Here is a 15,290-nt window from a genome sequence, read left to right on the forward strand (position 1 = left end):
CAAGAATACCAACATTATTAGTTTTACTTTTAATATTAGTAGGTATTATTAGAAAATGAAAAGAAAATGAAAAAGTGAATAGGTACTAGGTATAGAAAATGATTTTGGTGCGTACATTTTTAAAACTATATATATTACAGTGTTTTAAAAATAAATGATTATTATTAATAAGTAGGTACCTACTATCTCTAGTCTATAAAACATACAGAATTTTTTTTCACAAAAAAAAAAAATTACATTTACAAAAAATATACGCCGTCCAAATGGTCATTTATGGGCATTGTGCCCAAAACACTGGCGCTATTACCTCGCTGAACGGCAAGGCTCAACCGTTGAGCGAAATAAGCACCAGCTCTTGGGTCACCAGACGCGTGGATCAGCTTTTGGGACACGACGTTTATAAAAGCTTTCGTGTCCGATGACCATGGGCCCAGAGTCTCAAACGCAAGCGCCGCAAATACATAGTCCTTACTAATGACTGAGTATTTACGGCGCTTAAGCTCTTGAGCTGACTCGGCTGCTGCAGCCGCTTTTTGGCACGTGCCCGATAAATGGGACGCTGCCAACGTGTCGACGCAGGTCGCATCCCACACCAGCGCACGCCCCATCGACCATGGTACTATAGTCATCCCATCTGGCCTCTTGCCGTCATCCCTGAACAAGCCGGAAGGTTCTAGCTGAGCTGGGATGGAGGCAGTGGCCAGAGTGCGACGGACTATATCATTAATAGCACCATGTCGATATAAGCGGCCTGCACTCCGAATACAACTGAGTCCATGGTGACCAAACCGATCCACGTGGCTGCCGCAAGGGCAATAATGAGGCTCACATACCTTGATTCCCAAGCGTAGGCAAACGGCCACACGAAGCGCTGTCTGGTCGAGAATCGTCCCCAAGCTATGAGATGGCAGAACGTGTAGCCAGTGACCCGACTCCTTTTCGGATACCGCCAAAATTCGGGCTTTATCCGTGGCCGAGGTACACTGCGCTACTAGGTTCGCGTGTGTCAAGATAACACGCGGTTTGTCCCAAAGGCCCTGACATTCCACAGCAATAGGATAATCTTTACCAGGACAAGACGCACTCCAAGCCAACTTGGCCTCCGCAAGACTCTCCACCACAACATCAGTCGGACTGGTCAGATTAAGGATCTGACTGATGAGAGTGATAGAGCCAGAAGCAGAAGATAAGAAAGCTGGAAGCGCAATGCTTGAAATGGACCGTATGCCTAGGCCCCCGTATTTCACAGGTAGGCTCGCTTGGGTCCAGGTGCGGTCATCGAATTGTAAATTTAGAATTTTGCCAAGAGTGTCTTTAAGACACGTCTAGGACCGAAATCAAAGAAGGGTATTTCCAAAAGGGACTGCACCGCAATAAATACATGAATTTAGGAGCAAATAAACATAAACGTAAAATATACAAGGCCATGTGTGGCTTTATATCTAAAAGACGATGCGAAAATTTATTAAAATTATCTAATTTAGAATTTAGGAGAGGAGAAAATGCGTCGTCAAATATTGGGGCACCAAAAAGCGTTAAATCCTTTTTTGAAATGGTAGAGATGTTAGTTATTAAAGAATTTAAGCTGTTTATTAAAATGGTCTTTTCATTAAAGGGAACAGAATCTGGGATGTATACCTGACATTTTGAGAAATTCAGCGAAAGGCCTATTTCGCTGAATATTTTAATTAAAATGTCTAAATCCTGAAGTACTGACGAAGCATTTCCTCCCAAAGAACCATCATCGAGGTACCATAAATTAAATTTTGAATTTAGATTCGAGATTATTGGATTAATAGTCAAACTGAAAATTGCGGGACCAAGAGGATCACCCTGCTGACAACCCACTGCAGAATCCAGAACGTTTTCCCCATACATTAATTTTGAAGGGGAGCCATAATATTGCCACATATACTCTAAAATTTCTGGGATATGTTTTTGAATTTCACTTAACATGGCTCCTCTGTCGACCGAATTAAAAGCATTACGCACGTCAATCTTAACAAAGACGTCATAATCCTTAGTATTTAAAAACGTTCTAGCTCCGTGCACTGCAGCCTCACAACCTCCCCTGATACCAAAACCGAGTTGTTTGGGTTTAAGGATGGCCGATGTTTTGTCCTTCAACAGTCGGCAGCAAATCCTTGAAGCTAATCTGCGAAAAGTGCCACCGACTGCAATAGGACGGATACCACCATCCTTTTTGGTCAGAGCCACCAAATTGGCACCATATAGAACGGGCACAACCTGTTGTGGCACCTGACCAGACAGCATTAGATTGATGAGACCGGTCAGCTCTCTCACAAGTGATTTATTTTCTTCACCTGAAGGAGGACCGATCAAATCCTTCAAATGCTGCGGCGATAGGCCATCCAAACCCCCAGCAGAGCCGTTAGGAAATCCGAAGATTCCCGACCGTACGCTATCTTCGGAAGCTCTAAAACGCTTTGTAGGATCAAAGGAGGGTGCAGGAATCTGGGACTCAGGTGACGGCAGGGGGTGTTTATCTATGTATATATATGTTTATTAGATTAAATATATAATCTCACAACTGTAATATATTTATTTCTACAGTTCTCTTTTATATTCGTACATTTATAAGTCTAATTTTCAAAATCAGAATTTTTCTTTGAACATCGATAAAAGCAGAAATAGCGTTGTTGCAATATTCCTATCGTATCCAATTGACCAATCAAAGGCTGCATCGAATATTTATCTATACATCTGCAGAACAATCTAGTGGAAATAAGTTGGCGAATCGACTGACCCATTTGGCTTTCAAATGAAACGTACAAAATACAAAGAATGGTAAAGGAAGGACCTGAATACCAAATGTTGAGTCAATGCCTCACCCATTATCCGAACGGAGTATCGTTGCGCCAGATGTATGTATTTGTATTTTTGTTTCCAGTTTGTAATACACTTTCAAAGAGACTCTTTTTGGTAGAAAAATATGCGATCCTGTATGTATTGTATCATTCTATGTGTCAGTCTTTAAAAAAATAAGTGGAATACACAATTCTATATTACATATTACTAGATGACGCCCGCAACTTCGTCCTTGTGGATTTAGGTTTTTTACAACCTTGGTAAAGGGCCGCTATTTTCGAAGCAAGTTTGTGAGTAGCAAAAGGTGCGTAAACTTCGCCGCAATATCTATGTATAGTACGTTGAATTAATATTCTCCTAAAATATTTTTTAATGCTCACCTTCAGACTTTGCTATGTACTTAATTGCTAATGAGTGACTAATTTTTCGTCTTCAGTTCTCCCAACATTTGAGGGCAAAGTTATAATTGTTTTCTTCTTTTTTCGATCAGTATAATAGCAGTTGATTGGTTTAATTACCCTCGTTACAAGTAAAAAACAAGGCCGGTAATGGCTGGTACCTACTAAAAAAATCACAAACTTTGTAGAAACCACAATTATACCCCATTCGGCGAGGTGGGGCGGTCTCCTAGAATTCAATACAGGACTCAATTTAAATATATAAAAGAGAAATACCACTCACTCACTGCCTGACTGACTGACTAATCACGAAATCTCAGAAACTATAAAGCCTACAAACTTGAAATTCCCCCCCTAAGGGTGCGAAAGGGGGGGGTCGAAGGTTGTAGGAAAGTCCTATGTTTTTGGAGTTAGAGACGTGAAAATCGACATTTAGGTTATTAGCTTTAAATAATAAAAATCTGTATAATTCAATTTGGGAAATTCCGCCCTTAGGGGTGGTAAAATAGGGAGGAAATGTTTTTATAGAACAGTTTTAACAATTGTTATTTTACTTGAAATTTGAAATGTAGGCTATTTCTAGGGGGGTAGGTATCAGATAAGAAAGGATCTAACTAAATTCCCCCCCTAAGGGAGTAAAATGGGGGTGGAACGGTTTTATAAAAATCCTACGTTTTTGAAGTTAGAGATATGAAAATTGGCATTTAGTGAGTAGGTAAGTGAGGCCTTTTGCAGCGGGAAAATTTCAGATCTCATGTGAAACCAGTATGCGGACGAAGTCGCGGGCATCTGCTAGTTACTCATAATTGAAATATCTTTAACCTATTTTCCTATTATTAAAATATCCATTAGCTCTCAAGTAATCAACTTAAAGTTGATTATGATTTACGATACATTACTGTTATTATTATCATCGCTACCCAGTATAAAATTAAGTTAAACTTAATGTATTCGAAAAGGAAAGTAGAAAAAAAGAGAAGTATTGAACATAATATTACTTATAGAAGTTTTCTTCGATAGATAGAGTAGGTACGTGTCAGGAAAAAAGAACTTCTAAAGTCTACATGTTAGCGAGTAATAATATGATAATATATAGATAACTGAAAAAAAGTCTTAAAATAAATATTAAAGTTCAGACAAAGTGGAAGCCGTGGGTAACATCTGGTAAATGAATTACTCATTTTAAAGAAGGAAGTACCTACTCGTAAGTACTACATAGTTAGATGAGTTAACTTAGTCGTACCTATCTTTTGTGGTACTAATGGTACTAGTAAGCAAGGGATTTATTTGTCTTGAACATGATACTATCATGCTCAAGACAATCCCGTAGATAAAAAGTAAAAACCAACATAAAAGATGTATGACTCTTTAAAGTTTTAAGACCAAGATTCCGGGGGGCACCAACCTAACTCGAGTTGCACGTGTCACTTAAAATCACACTTTAATTCTGAATGAATAAATTTTATTATTCGGTGGCAATTTCCGCAGGTTCTAGCAGTAAATTCCGCTTTATAGCCTTGTTTACTATCGTTTTATTTGTGCATACTGCTCTGCGTTGTATTGTATAGAACTTATAATTGTTTTTCATCTTGAGTACTTTTAGCACCTTTTTGTATTTTATGGAAAAGACTTTTGTATGTGTCACATACATTTTATATGTATACTTAAGTTATAATTAAAATTTAAGTGTGTTCTTTTCTTATTATCTCTATAATTATATAATTAGAGAGAAAATAAGAGTGTGGAATATACATATAATATACACGTTGATTTATGAATATTAAAAAGTGCTTCAAAATTACACCTTATACCTACCTACGCTGGAGCAACATAATACGAGAATGTGGCATGTCTTCTCATTCTGAGAGGAAACCCGGGCTCAATAGTGTAAGCCGGCGATAGGTTGATCACTTGTTGATCATAATGATGATGATGACGATGAAGAACATAATGCGACATTGTGGCATGCCACAGAGCTGCACGGTACAAAATATCGTATCGTCGGCAGACTACACCACTGTAATATTCTAACGATGTAGTCTCGGCATAAAATAGACTGCTGTAGCATGCAATGCTTAAGGCTGCAAATTAATGTTTCCATTAGCAGCATGGGGCATTTTTTCAATCTTTAATTAGCTTTCATCATAAGAGATTGTGGTATGACAAGTCAAGTCCAAACCACACAATTTGGTCTGTTTTCGACAAACAGAATAATTAAATTCACAAAATGATGTTATCTCACGCCGTAATATGCAAATGAGAGGTTTCAAGTACGTCCACTTAAGCTTACTTTAGTATAGCTTTGCTTTAGATTCAGATGTATAATTCAGAAATGCTCCCGCCTTTGAGAACACGTTCAGCCGTCACTCGGTGCAAGATATTATCACCCTGGCATCTGATAGTAATTGTCTGTCATATCTTAAATCTAGATTGTAACATTTGCTGATGGCAGGTACCTTGTTGCTCATAAGCAAAGAGACAACATAAATTGCATCTATTACCTACATACTTAAGAAAGAAAAAAATACTCTACTAAAGATTTTTTTATTTTATTAGAAGACAATTGAACCCTTGACTGCGATCTTGTCTAGTGGTAAGTGACGATGCGGCCTAAGATAGAAGCGGACTAATTTATACGTAGAAGGAGTGTGGGGTTTTAATAAAACCCATAATACTTACCATGGCTGCATTCTGAAACGCGAACTGCGCCTGGCGGTAGTCTTTAACTGGTAGGGTGGTAAATATAATATAGGTAAAGCAATATCAGCTATTAGATGTGATAATTTGGACATAATACATTTTAAAATTATCTATGCTAGAAAACTTTCAGGTGAATTATTTTTAGCTATGGTACTAAGATGTTAGCAAAATTTACAGCAAGTTGTAATTTTTATAGCCAATTTACGAGCCAAGTTCAAAGCTCAATAGTGTCTTCAGTGATATAGGATATCTACCTTTATCTAGCTGTGGAACATTAATAAACTTTATTACACCTTTTGCTTTAAGCGAGACTTGTTTTATCGCGCTCAAGTTAACGGGTCTAGATGCATCTATGAAAGCTCCATTTTTCCTCTAAATTATATAAAATAAACTGTGTTTGTTTGTGTGTTCACTGAATAAACATTTTCCGTATATCAAAGCGGTTTAAAACATCATGTAGTCTGTAAAGCATTGTTCATGGAATGATTTATGTATCTTAATGTTTATATAATATATGTTTTTATAGGTATAACAAATTTATCTAAATATATTAAAGAAAAAGCTGACTGACTGATCAATCCACACACAGCTCAAACTACTGGACGGATTGAGCTGAAATTTGGCATGCACATAGCTATTATGACGAAGGCATCCGCTAAAAATCCTAAGGGGGGGTAAATAGGGTTTGAAATTTGTGTAGTCCACGCGGACGAAGTCGCGGGAATAAGCTATCCAAGTAATCTGTCCAAATCTGACACCAGTCACTTATTTACTTTATAATTTGTACTAGCTGATGTCTGTGACTTTGTTTTCGCGATACTTTTGGGTTTTCCGGAATACATCGTGAGTTCGTGAAGAATGTCCATGACAAAATGAATGAAAGGTAAAAATACAGACAGATAAAGGTAAGATAGAATGATAGGTAAGGTTACTACAAGATGCCGGCGCCTTTATCGCGTGGATTTCGTTTTTTTAAAATCCCGTGGGAACTTTTTGAGATTTTCTGGATCAAAAAGTATCTCATTGTCCATAGATAAGATATCTATAAAAACAAGAGTCCACCAACGAGATTTAACCAACTTACACTACGACAAGGCACTCTTGGCACTTGAATGACATTGACAGGTGGGCGCTGTTGGAGAACAAAGGCTTAGAATATTCAAACAAGAACAAAGGGGACATTTGACGGCAACGTTAGTTCCGATTTTCGCCACGCGCCAAGGTAGCCTTGTTGCACTGCACTTATATTATTTACGTCGAATGCATTTTGAAAGCTCGGGTTTCTATGAATACTATTAGCATTCAGGCATACTTAGCTAATGAATCTATTAAATCAAATGCTTTTACTGAATATTAGGCACCTTTCTATTCGTATAGCTAAGCAATTACATAGTAGCACTAAAGAGCTGAGAGGTATTTCTTTACGTATACTATACTAACTATACTGGTAGCTCAAGAAATATAAAGGCGTAGGTAGGTACGCCATGCATATTTTATCACTAGCTTTTTCATGCGACCTCGTCCGCATGAATTAAGAGATTTTTAAGTATGCATTTGAATTTCTAAGTATGCATTTTTAAGTGTGCATTTGAAATCCTGTCGTTTTGGGGGTCTACGTAATAGACAAATCCTATATGAAAAATCTTAATTTAGAATTAGCCATTTGAACTGTACATCGATATGCTAGTCAGTCAGTTCGTCCTTTTATATACATAGATAGATGACTGAAAAGGGAAAATGTATGTGACGTTGTCAGCAAGTTAGCCGCTTTGGGCGCATTAAAGTTGAATTTTATAATGCGCTGGATGCCACTGACGTCACTGTTCAGTTCTAAAAATGCGCCTATAATGCCACCTCCGGGTGTTGCGACTGTTTAAAATGCAGGGAAAAAATGATTTTAAGCTTGGTTACGTAATAAGTCATCATATTTAAGCTCTCCGTCACATTATCGGCCAAGGTCGACTTCTCCACGTGTTGTTCTGTACTATTTATACTTTTGAACTTGGAGTCGTTTATAAAACGCTGTTATTATGTTCTCTATCGCAAGAAAAGGAAAACATAAGTACTGTTTCAAATATTATAACGAATTGTCGTAAGCAAATAATGTTAGGGAGAAAAAGATAGATTGGTATAGTACGCGACAGGTTGAAATGGCAATCAGGGAGGGAACGTCCCTGCACAGCCCCCGCACTAACCCGGTGCAGGCAAGCGTGGGCGACGTGCGGGTGTGCAGTGCGATAGGGTGTCCCCTCGCCTTATACCCCGATTGCCATTTCAACATGTCGCGGACTTATATATACTCATTTTTGATGCCTTATTATATTTTTCTACACTAATATTATAAAGAGGAAAACTTTGTTTGTTTGTTTGTTTGTTTGTTTGTTTGTTTGTTTGTTTGTTTGTTTGTTTGTTTGTACTGAATAGGCTCAAAAACTACTGGACCGATTTTAAAAATTCTTTCACCATTCGAAAGCTACATTATCCACGAGTAACATAGGCTATATTTTATTTTGGAAAAAAATAGGGTTCCGTAAGATATTTGGGTTTTTCGGACACAAGGTGTAAAAAATCAACCAGAAAAGTTACTTATTTTGCGTACGCTGCCTAAACTATAAAAGATAGAACCATAAAATGTTCTAATTAATTGTAGATCTTATAAATATCTACAAAAAAGTCCGCGACACACTATACCCATCTATGTCGAGTGAGGCACAGCAACCATTTTTTTATTTAAAAATCTTGAATTTTTTTTGGACTACATTTAAACGCGTTAATTTTACTCATGCTATTAATCCTTATCAAAATAAATGATTTCATCACTAAGAACAGTTTATGGAGATAATATTTGGTCTTTGAATGATTAAAATTGGACGTTTGGTTTAGAAGTTATGGCGAAATTAAAATATTACGATTTCTGCTGCACGGCCCGTTGTATTTTTCTACACTAATATTATAAAGAGGAAAACTTTGTTTGTTTGTTTGTTTGTTTGTTTGTTTGTTTGTTTGTTTGTTTGTTTGTTTGATTGTACTGAATAGGCTCAAAAACTACTGACCGATTTTAAAAATTCTTTCACCATTCGAAAGCTACATTATCCACGAGTAACATAGGCTATATTTTATTTTGGAAAAAAATAGGGTTCCGTAAGATATTTGGGTTTTTCGGACACAAGGTGTAAAAAATCAACCAGAAAAGTTACTTATTTTGCGTACGCTGCCTAAACTATAAAAGATAGAACCATAAAATGTTCTAATTAATTGTAGATCTTATAAATATCTACAAAAAAGTCCGCGACACACTATACCCATCTATGTCGAGTGAGGCACAGCAACCATTTTTTTATTTAAAAATCTTGAATTTTTTTTGGACTACATTTAAACGCGTTTATTTTACTCATGCTATTAATCCTTATCAAAATAAATGATTTCATCACTAAGAACAGTTTATGGAGATAATATTTGGTCTTTGAATGATTAAAATTGGACGTTTGGTTTTGAAGTTATGGCGAAATTAAAATATTACGATTTCTGCTGCACGGCCCGTTGCGAAGTGGGCGTCACCAAGGCGGGGGTGCGCGTGCGGGAGGGGAGTTTAGATCTATGAGTAAGGTATCCGCGCGGCTCTATAATATAAAAATGAATCACTAAATGTATTGCTCATCGCAAATCTCGAGAACAGCTGAACCGATTTCGCTAATACTTTTTTTATAATATTTCTTGAAGTTCGAGGATGGTTCTTACGGAGAGAAAAATTTAATTCAACCTCCCCCTCAATTTTCTAAACTCCACCCGAGCGAAGCCGGGGCAGGTCAGCTATATTATATAAAGAGGTAATGTCGTTAAGTTTGTTTGTAGGGGGTAATCTTTAGAACTACTGAACCGATTTTAAAAATTCTTTCACCAGTAGAAAGCTACATTATTCCTGAGTGACATAGGCTATACGGGATCTTTAAAAACCTAAATCTACGCGGGCGAAGCCGCGGGGATCAGCTAGTATTATATAAAGAGGTAATGTCGTTAAGTTTGTTTGTAGGGGGTAATCTTTAGAACTACTGAACCGATTTTAAAAATTCTTTCACCAGTAGAAAGCTACATTATTCCTGAGTGACATAGGCTATACGGGATCTTTAAAAACCTAAATCTACGCGGGCGAAGCCGCGGGGATCAGCTAGTATGGTATAAAATTTTAACGTTCTGTCTAGCGTGGTGGTCAAAGGTCTCAGTTCTGATACCCAAATAGGGGCAAATGGTCAATTTATAATTTCTGTGTAATGAATTCTAGCCCCATAAACTACCGCTATACAAAAAATCACTCCAATACCCTATTGTTTCTGGTCTAATCCGGTGGGAGAATTAGGCTATGAGTAGTTACCATATTACTGGCATAGGTGTATTACCAAGCAAGTGAGTATTCTGGTACCAAACGATGCGTTTGTTTGTTATTTCAACTTGTGTTGAAATAGCTGTCAAGGGGTAGCTTTCATTGAGTTAATACGTAACCCTAAAAAATCGTATGCAGTGAGCCAATAATACCTAAGGTACCTTACCTAGGAGCAATCTACCCTAAGTATCATACATATCTCTTTGACTTGGATTGCAGTGAGTGGCACATGTTATTTGCAGACGAATATGCTATCAGTTTAAAAACCTTTCGCTCAAAATTCAATACATAGGTAATGCAAACTAAACAATATGTAATTTACATATTATTCAAGCGTTGGTGAAGTTTAACAATAATTATTATAACTTCGATCTTCAAAGTTTCTTAGTTACTAACCACAAAGTTTTCTTGATCCCCGTTATCAGAAAACTTTAGGAAGCTGTAACATTTACGCAATATTCCTTGTGAAGCGCTATAAAAACGATAACTACAATACGACTTTTCTTTGAAATAAATTCATTTTATTTAAGTTTTAATGATCATAATTTATTGTTAAGAGTTGTAAAATATTATCACTAGTGACAAGTCAAGAGTGAGTTTTAAGAAAAATTTATAACTTATAATTTTCTAAATGTTTTATGCAAGAAAAATAGCACTGGCGATAGCCATGCTAGCCATGTTGGTTTTTGGCTAGACGCGTCCATTGCGCACGTCGCTCGCGTTCCGTCCTTCGCCTTGTCCACTGTGCTCTCTGCTAGTCAGAGGGACACGCGGAAAAATATTTTAATTTTAATTGTGCTATTTCGTATCTAAGTTTGAAGTAAAATACTTCACAACACATTTTTCATATTACTTATTAAGTACTTATTAGATAAATTACATACGTGTACTTTCATAACTAAACAATCAAGTTCAAACGTACCCATATATCGAATTAAATACTTTTGAGTAAGGTAAATAATACTTAGGTAGGGTCTGACCTGAGCTGTAATATTTGATGTATGCTATAAAACATTACTAACGAACCTCATTAGTATTAGCAGTAAAATAATATAGCGAGCATTTCATTTAGTATTCTAGGTTAAGGTTACACTTTTGTAGTGGAGTTATGACAGTTATTTACTGTTTACACTGAAACATAGAGATTTGTATCTCTTCTAGATAATGCCCGCAACTTCATCCGCGTGGATTTAGGTTTCTAAAAATCCCGTGGGTATTCTTTGATTTTCCGGTATTCAATTTTTGGCCTTCCCCGGGATGCACGACATCTCTGTACCAAATTCCGTCAAAATCGGTTGAACGGTCGGGCCTGAAAGGCTAGCAGACTGACATATAGACACACTTTCGAATTTATAATATTAGTATGGATAGTATGGATGTTAAAGTAGATGCTGACCAAAAGTGAATAAAACATAATTATTTGGATCTAAAAATCTAATTATGTGTTTTTGCCTAGAAGATACCTATTTTCTCTTGCTATGAAAACATGTTTGTTTTATTATTATTCATTTGTAAGTTTTACATTAAAGGGATTCATTATATTATTATCAGTTAATGTCTAATACCGCGAACAGAACAGGCTGTTAAAGTACTAAGTTCCCGTGTTAAGTCCTATCTGAAACATTTAGGAAACCGTTAAACTTCTAATTAACATGAGCTACGCTGCACCGTAGCGCTACGAACCGCTACGGATATACAAGCTATGTATTTTGTATCAATCCTAATATATATATAATATTACAAATGTGAAAGTGTGGATGTTTGAATGTTTGTTACTCAATCAAGCAAAAACTACGGGACGGATTTGGATGAAATTTGGAATGGAGATAGATTATACCCTGAATTAACACATAGGCTACTTTTTATCCCGGAAAATCAAAGAGTTCCCACGGGATTTTAAAATACGTAAATCCACGCGGACGAAGTCACGGGCATCAGCTAGTATTTTATAATAATTGTCTACATGGTATTAAAGGCTCGTATTTTCTGCATTTCTATGTGTTGCTAAAAATAATGAGGAAATCCAAAAATAAGTTGATTTTTTTTATTATTGTATCATTATATAATATGAATTTCCGTTGCATAATCTAACTATTCGTGTCTAAGTTCAAAAAAAATGTTTTTACTATTAGGTATTTATTTATACAAAATTATTAGGTTTACTAAGTATCATTCTAATTTTAACATTAAACTTATTACCGAGTCCGTAGTAGCCGGTGAGCTTACAAACACAGTCATAATATACTTATTAGCATTAAATGAATAAAGTAGGTATTACTATGAATGTTATGAACTAAGAGAACTACAATAAAATTGGAAAAAAATAAGTACTGTAGTTACATAAAATTGTCTCAATAAAACTATTAATAATGCAAAACTGTTTTATTGACACATAAACTTATTTATTTTATGATTACTATAGAACGTGACAGGTCAAGATGCCAATCGGGGTATGAGAGGGAGCATGTTTTTGAGTGCGGAAACCAGCCCAGAGCGAAGGAGAAGAAGAAGAGGAAGAGGAGGAACACCCCGGATACCCGCACGTCAACCGCGCTATCCCGCATCAGGTTAGCACGGGGGCTGTGCGGGATTGCCATCTCGACCTGTCGCCTACTATAGGTAGTTATTTGTCTACATAACAACGTTCTATTATATATATTTAGCGCCAATGATGTAACATTGTGATAGATGTTGATGTTAGCATCTCTTGTGGTAGGCCGAGTCTTTAGTAAGGGCGCTATGGTCGAAATTCAGACCTCGCCTGGGGAAAGGTGAAGGTCGGTACAGACTTGCGTCATGCTCGGTCGCGTTGTTTCATAACCGAGCATACTTCACAATGTAAACAAAGGAGTATTACAATATATATTTGCACGGTTTATTCATTATTTACTTCAAGTTACATTGTTAACGGAAAATTTTGATTAGGTATATCCAATGTTTAATAAGTAATAACTAGACTTAGAAGTCTTTTCCCGTAGTAGAAACCACTAATTTTGCAACATAGACGTACATTTCGTGAGTTGTATTCTAGTGGACCAGCATGGCCTTATTTAATTACAGTACAAATCATGCCCACGTAAAATGCTGCCCAGATTAGCTGCATCTTGGCGCTGAACTGACAGGTTGATCTTTTGCGCATGTAATATTTTTGAATAAAAATTGATTAAATTAAGTATACTAAGAAAAGTTCGTTTCATTATGCACTTTGAAATTTTAGAGTTATAGAGATAGTTTATATGGGTACGCTTGTGGATTGGGTCTAAAGGTGCAAAAAATATAACAATTATTTCTGTAATTTTGTATTAAAACTTTAATTTTCATACAAGATTAATATTACCTAAGCAATTAACTAATTCGTTTACTGTATACTGAATTGATGTTGCATGAGTTGAACATTAGATAATCGTAAATTGCCACGCGCTTAAAATAGTTTGGGAAATAGGCCGAAGCACTGAATTTACTAGCTAAACCAATACACCTGAAAGCCTGGACAAAATCAATAGTGGAAATATTCAAGCAAATGTTATCCACTCATTCATATACATGCCGCAAAATAAGGATAGATTTACGATTGCAAGTTAGGTACTACATTCTACTCGAATATATGAACTACTACCTAGCTGCTGCCCACGACTTCATCCGCGTGGATTAAGGTTTTAAAAAATATCAAGGGAACTCTTAGATTTTCCGTGATAAAAAGTAGCCTTTGCCACTTTTCAGGTCTTTAAAGTCGTATCATAATATCTATATAATTCACGTAAAAAAATCACGTCAACCGTTGTGGCGGGGTTGAAAGACAAATCAACAAATGTTTTGCATTTATAATATATCAGTACCCGTATTATAAAATATGAGAAAGTGTGTTTGTTTGTTGGTTTGTTGGTTTGTCCTTCAACCACGTCGCAACGGAGCAACGGATCGACGTGATTTTTTGCATGGGTATATTTAAAGACCTAGAGAGTGACAGGCACCGATTCTGAGCACAACCTAATTTTAGACTATTCGCATGCTCTTCTTACAAATGTAATATGAAAAGGACAGACACAGTTTGACAGTTCTAAATTTAATTTTTAGATGGTAAAACCCGTGATTTTAGCGCGCAGTCGCAAACCAAAGAACATAGGCATGGGATTACCTGAATGTTTTAGGAAGTGTCTAGAAATGTGACTTATGCAAAACTTAGTAATTTAATTAGTTAGTTTTTTATACAAAATTAGTTTGTAAGACTTTATCGTAGATTAAATTATTAAATTAATAAATTATTATTTGCTTAAATTCATATCCGGTGTTGGTTATAATGACAAAACATTACCAGAGTTGCCACTCTAGAAAAAGTCACCTTTAAAATAGGTATTTCGTTATTATTAAGTAATAAATAAAACTGTTTATAAATCAATGCTTACAAACTATATTTATTATTGTGCTAACTATTACCCGCAGCTTCGCCCCCACGTGACTCAAGGAAAGAATAATTATTGAGGGTTTGTTACAACAATTTTTGATGTAATAGTTGGTTTGTAATGGTTGGTTAATGGGAACAGTTTATTTGTCTGCGCTTAAACTGGCTTTACGGCTCTAGGCTCTAGTGTAACTATACTCACGCAAAAATTACATCAATCCGTAGTTCCGTTTCGTATTTAAGTATAATATTATGGTTAGGTATATTCCGAAAATGCATCAACGTAATTTTACCAGAACATCTCTACACAATGTCCGATACAAAACTATAGTGCATACCTAGACTTGTTAGATACCAAACCATCGCACTTACATCCGCGCTTATTTACTGTAGGTACGCTGCAGAAAATAATGTACATCAACTTTTAGAATGAGATTTCGGTTTTGTAGAGCGTTGTTTCTGTCACTCATACCTATGTGACGTTTTGTCAGTCTTAACGACAGAGGCGATGCTCTACAAAACCGCTACCTCTTTCTAAAGCTCGATGTACATTATTTCCTGCCGCGTAGGTACTGCATATTAGTGT

General features: G+C 36.3%; 2 protein-coding genes across 4 annotated transcripts in view; one reads left to right on the forward strand and one right to left on the reverse strand.

The window, feature by feature from the left end:
* Window positions 1-15,290, forward strand: part of unc-13 — a 394,380-nt gene that overhangs the window by 22,024 nt on the left and 357,066 nt on the right. The gene's annotated exons all lie outside the window — the stretch shown is intronic.
* On the reverse strand, window positions 228-2,856 carry LOC138403509 (uncharacterized). Its single transcript, XM_069504367.1, has 3 exons — window positions 2,853-2,856; window positions 1,639-2,507; window positions 228-1,325 (listed from the first exon to the last, which is right to left on the reverse strand). The coding sequence occupies exons 1-3, from the start codon at window positions 2,854-2,856 to the stop codon at window positions 240-242; spliced, it is 1,959 nt and encodes a 652-aa protein (XP_069360468.1). The 3' UTR covers window positions 228-239.

The sequence above is a fragment of the Maniola hyperantus genome, chromosome 17 (genome assembly GCF_902806685.2).
Source record: "Maniola hyperantus chromosome 17, iAphHyp1.2, whole genome shotgun sequence".
Lineage (NCBI taxonomy): Eukaryota > Metazoa > Arthropoda > Insecta > Lepidoptera > Nymphalidae > Maniola > Maniola hyperantus.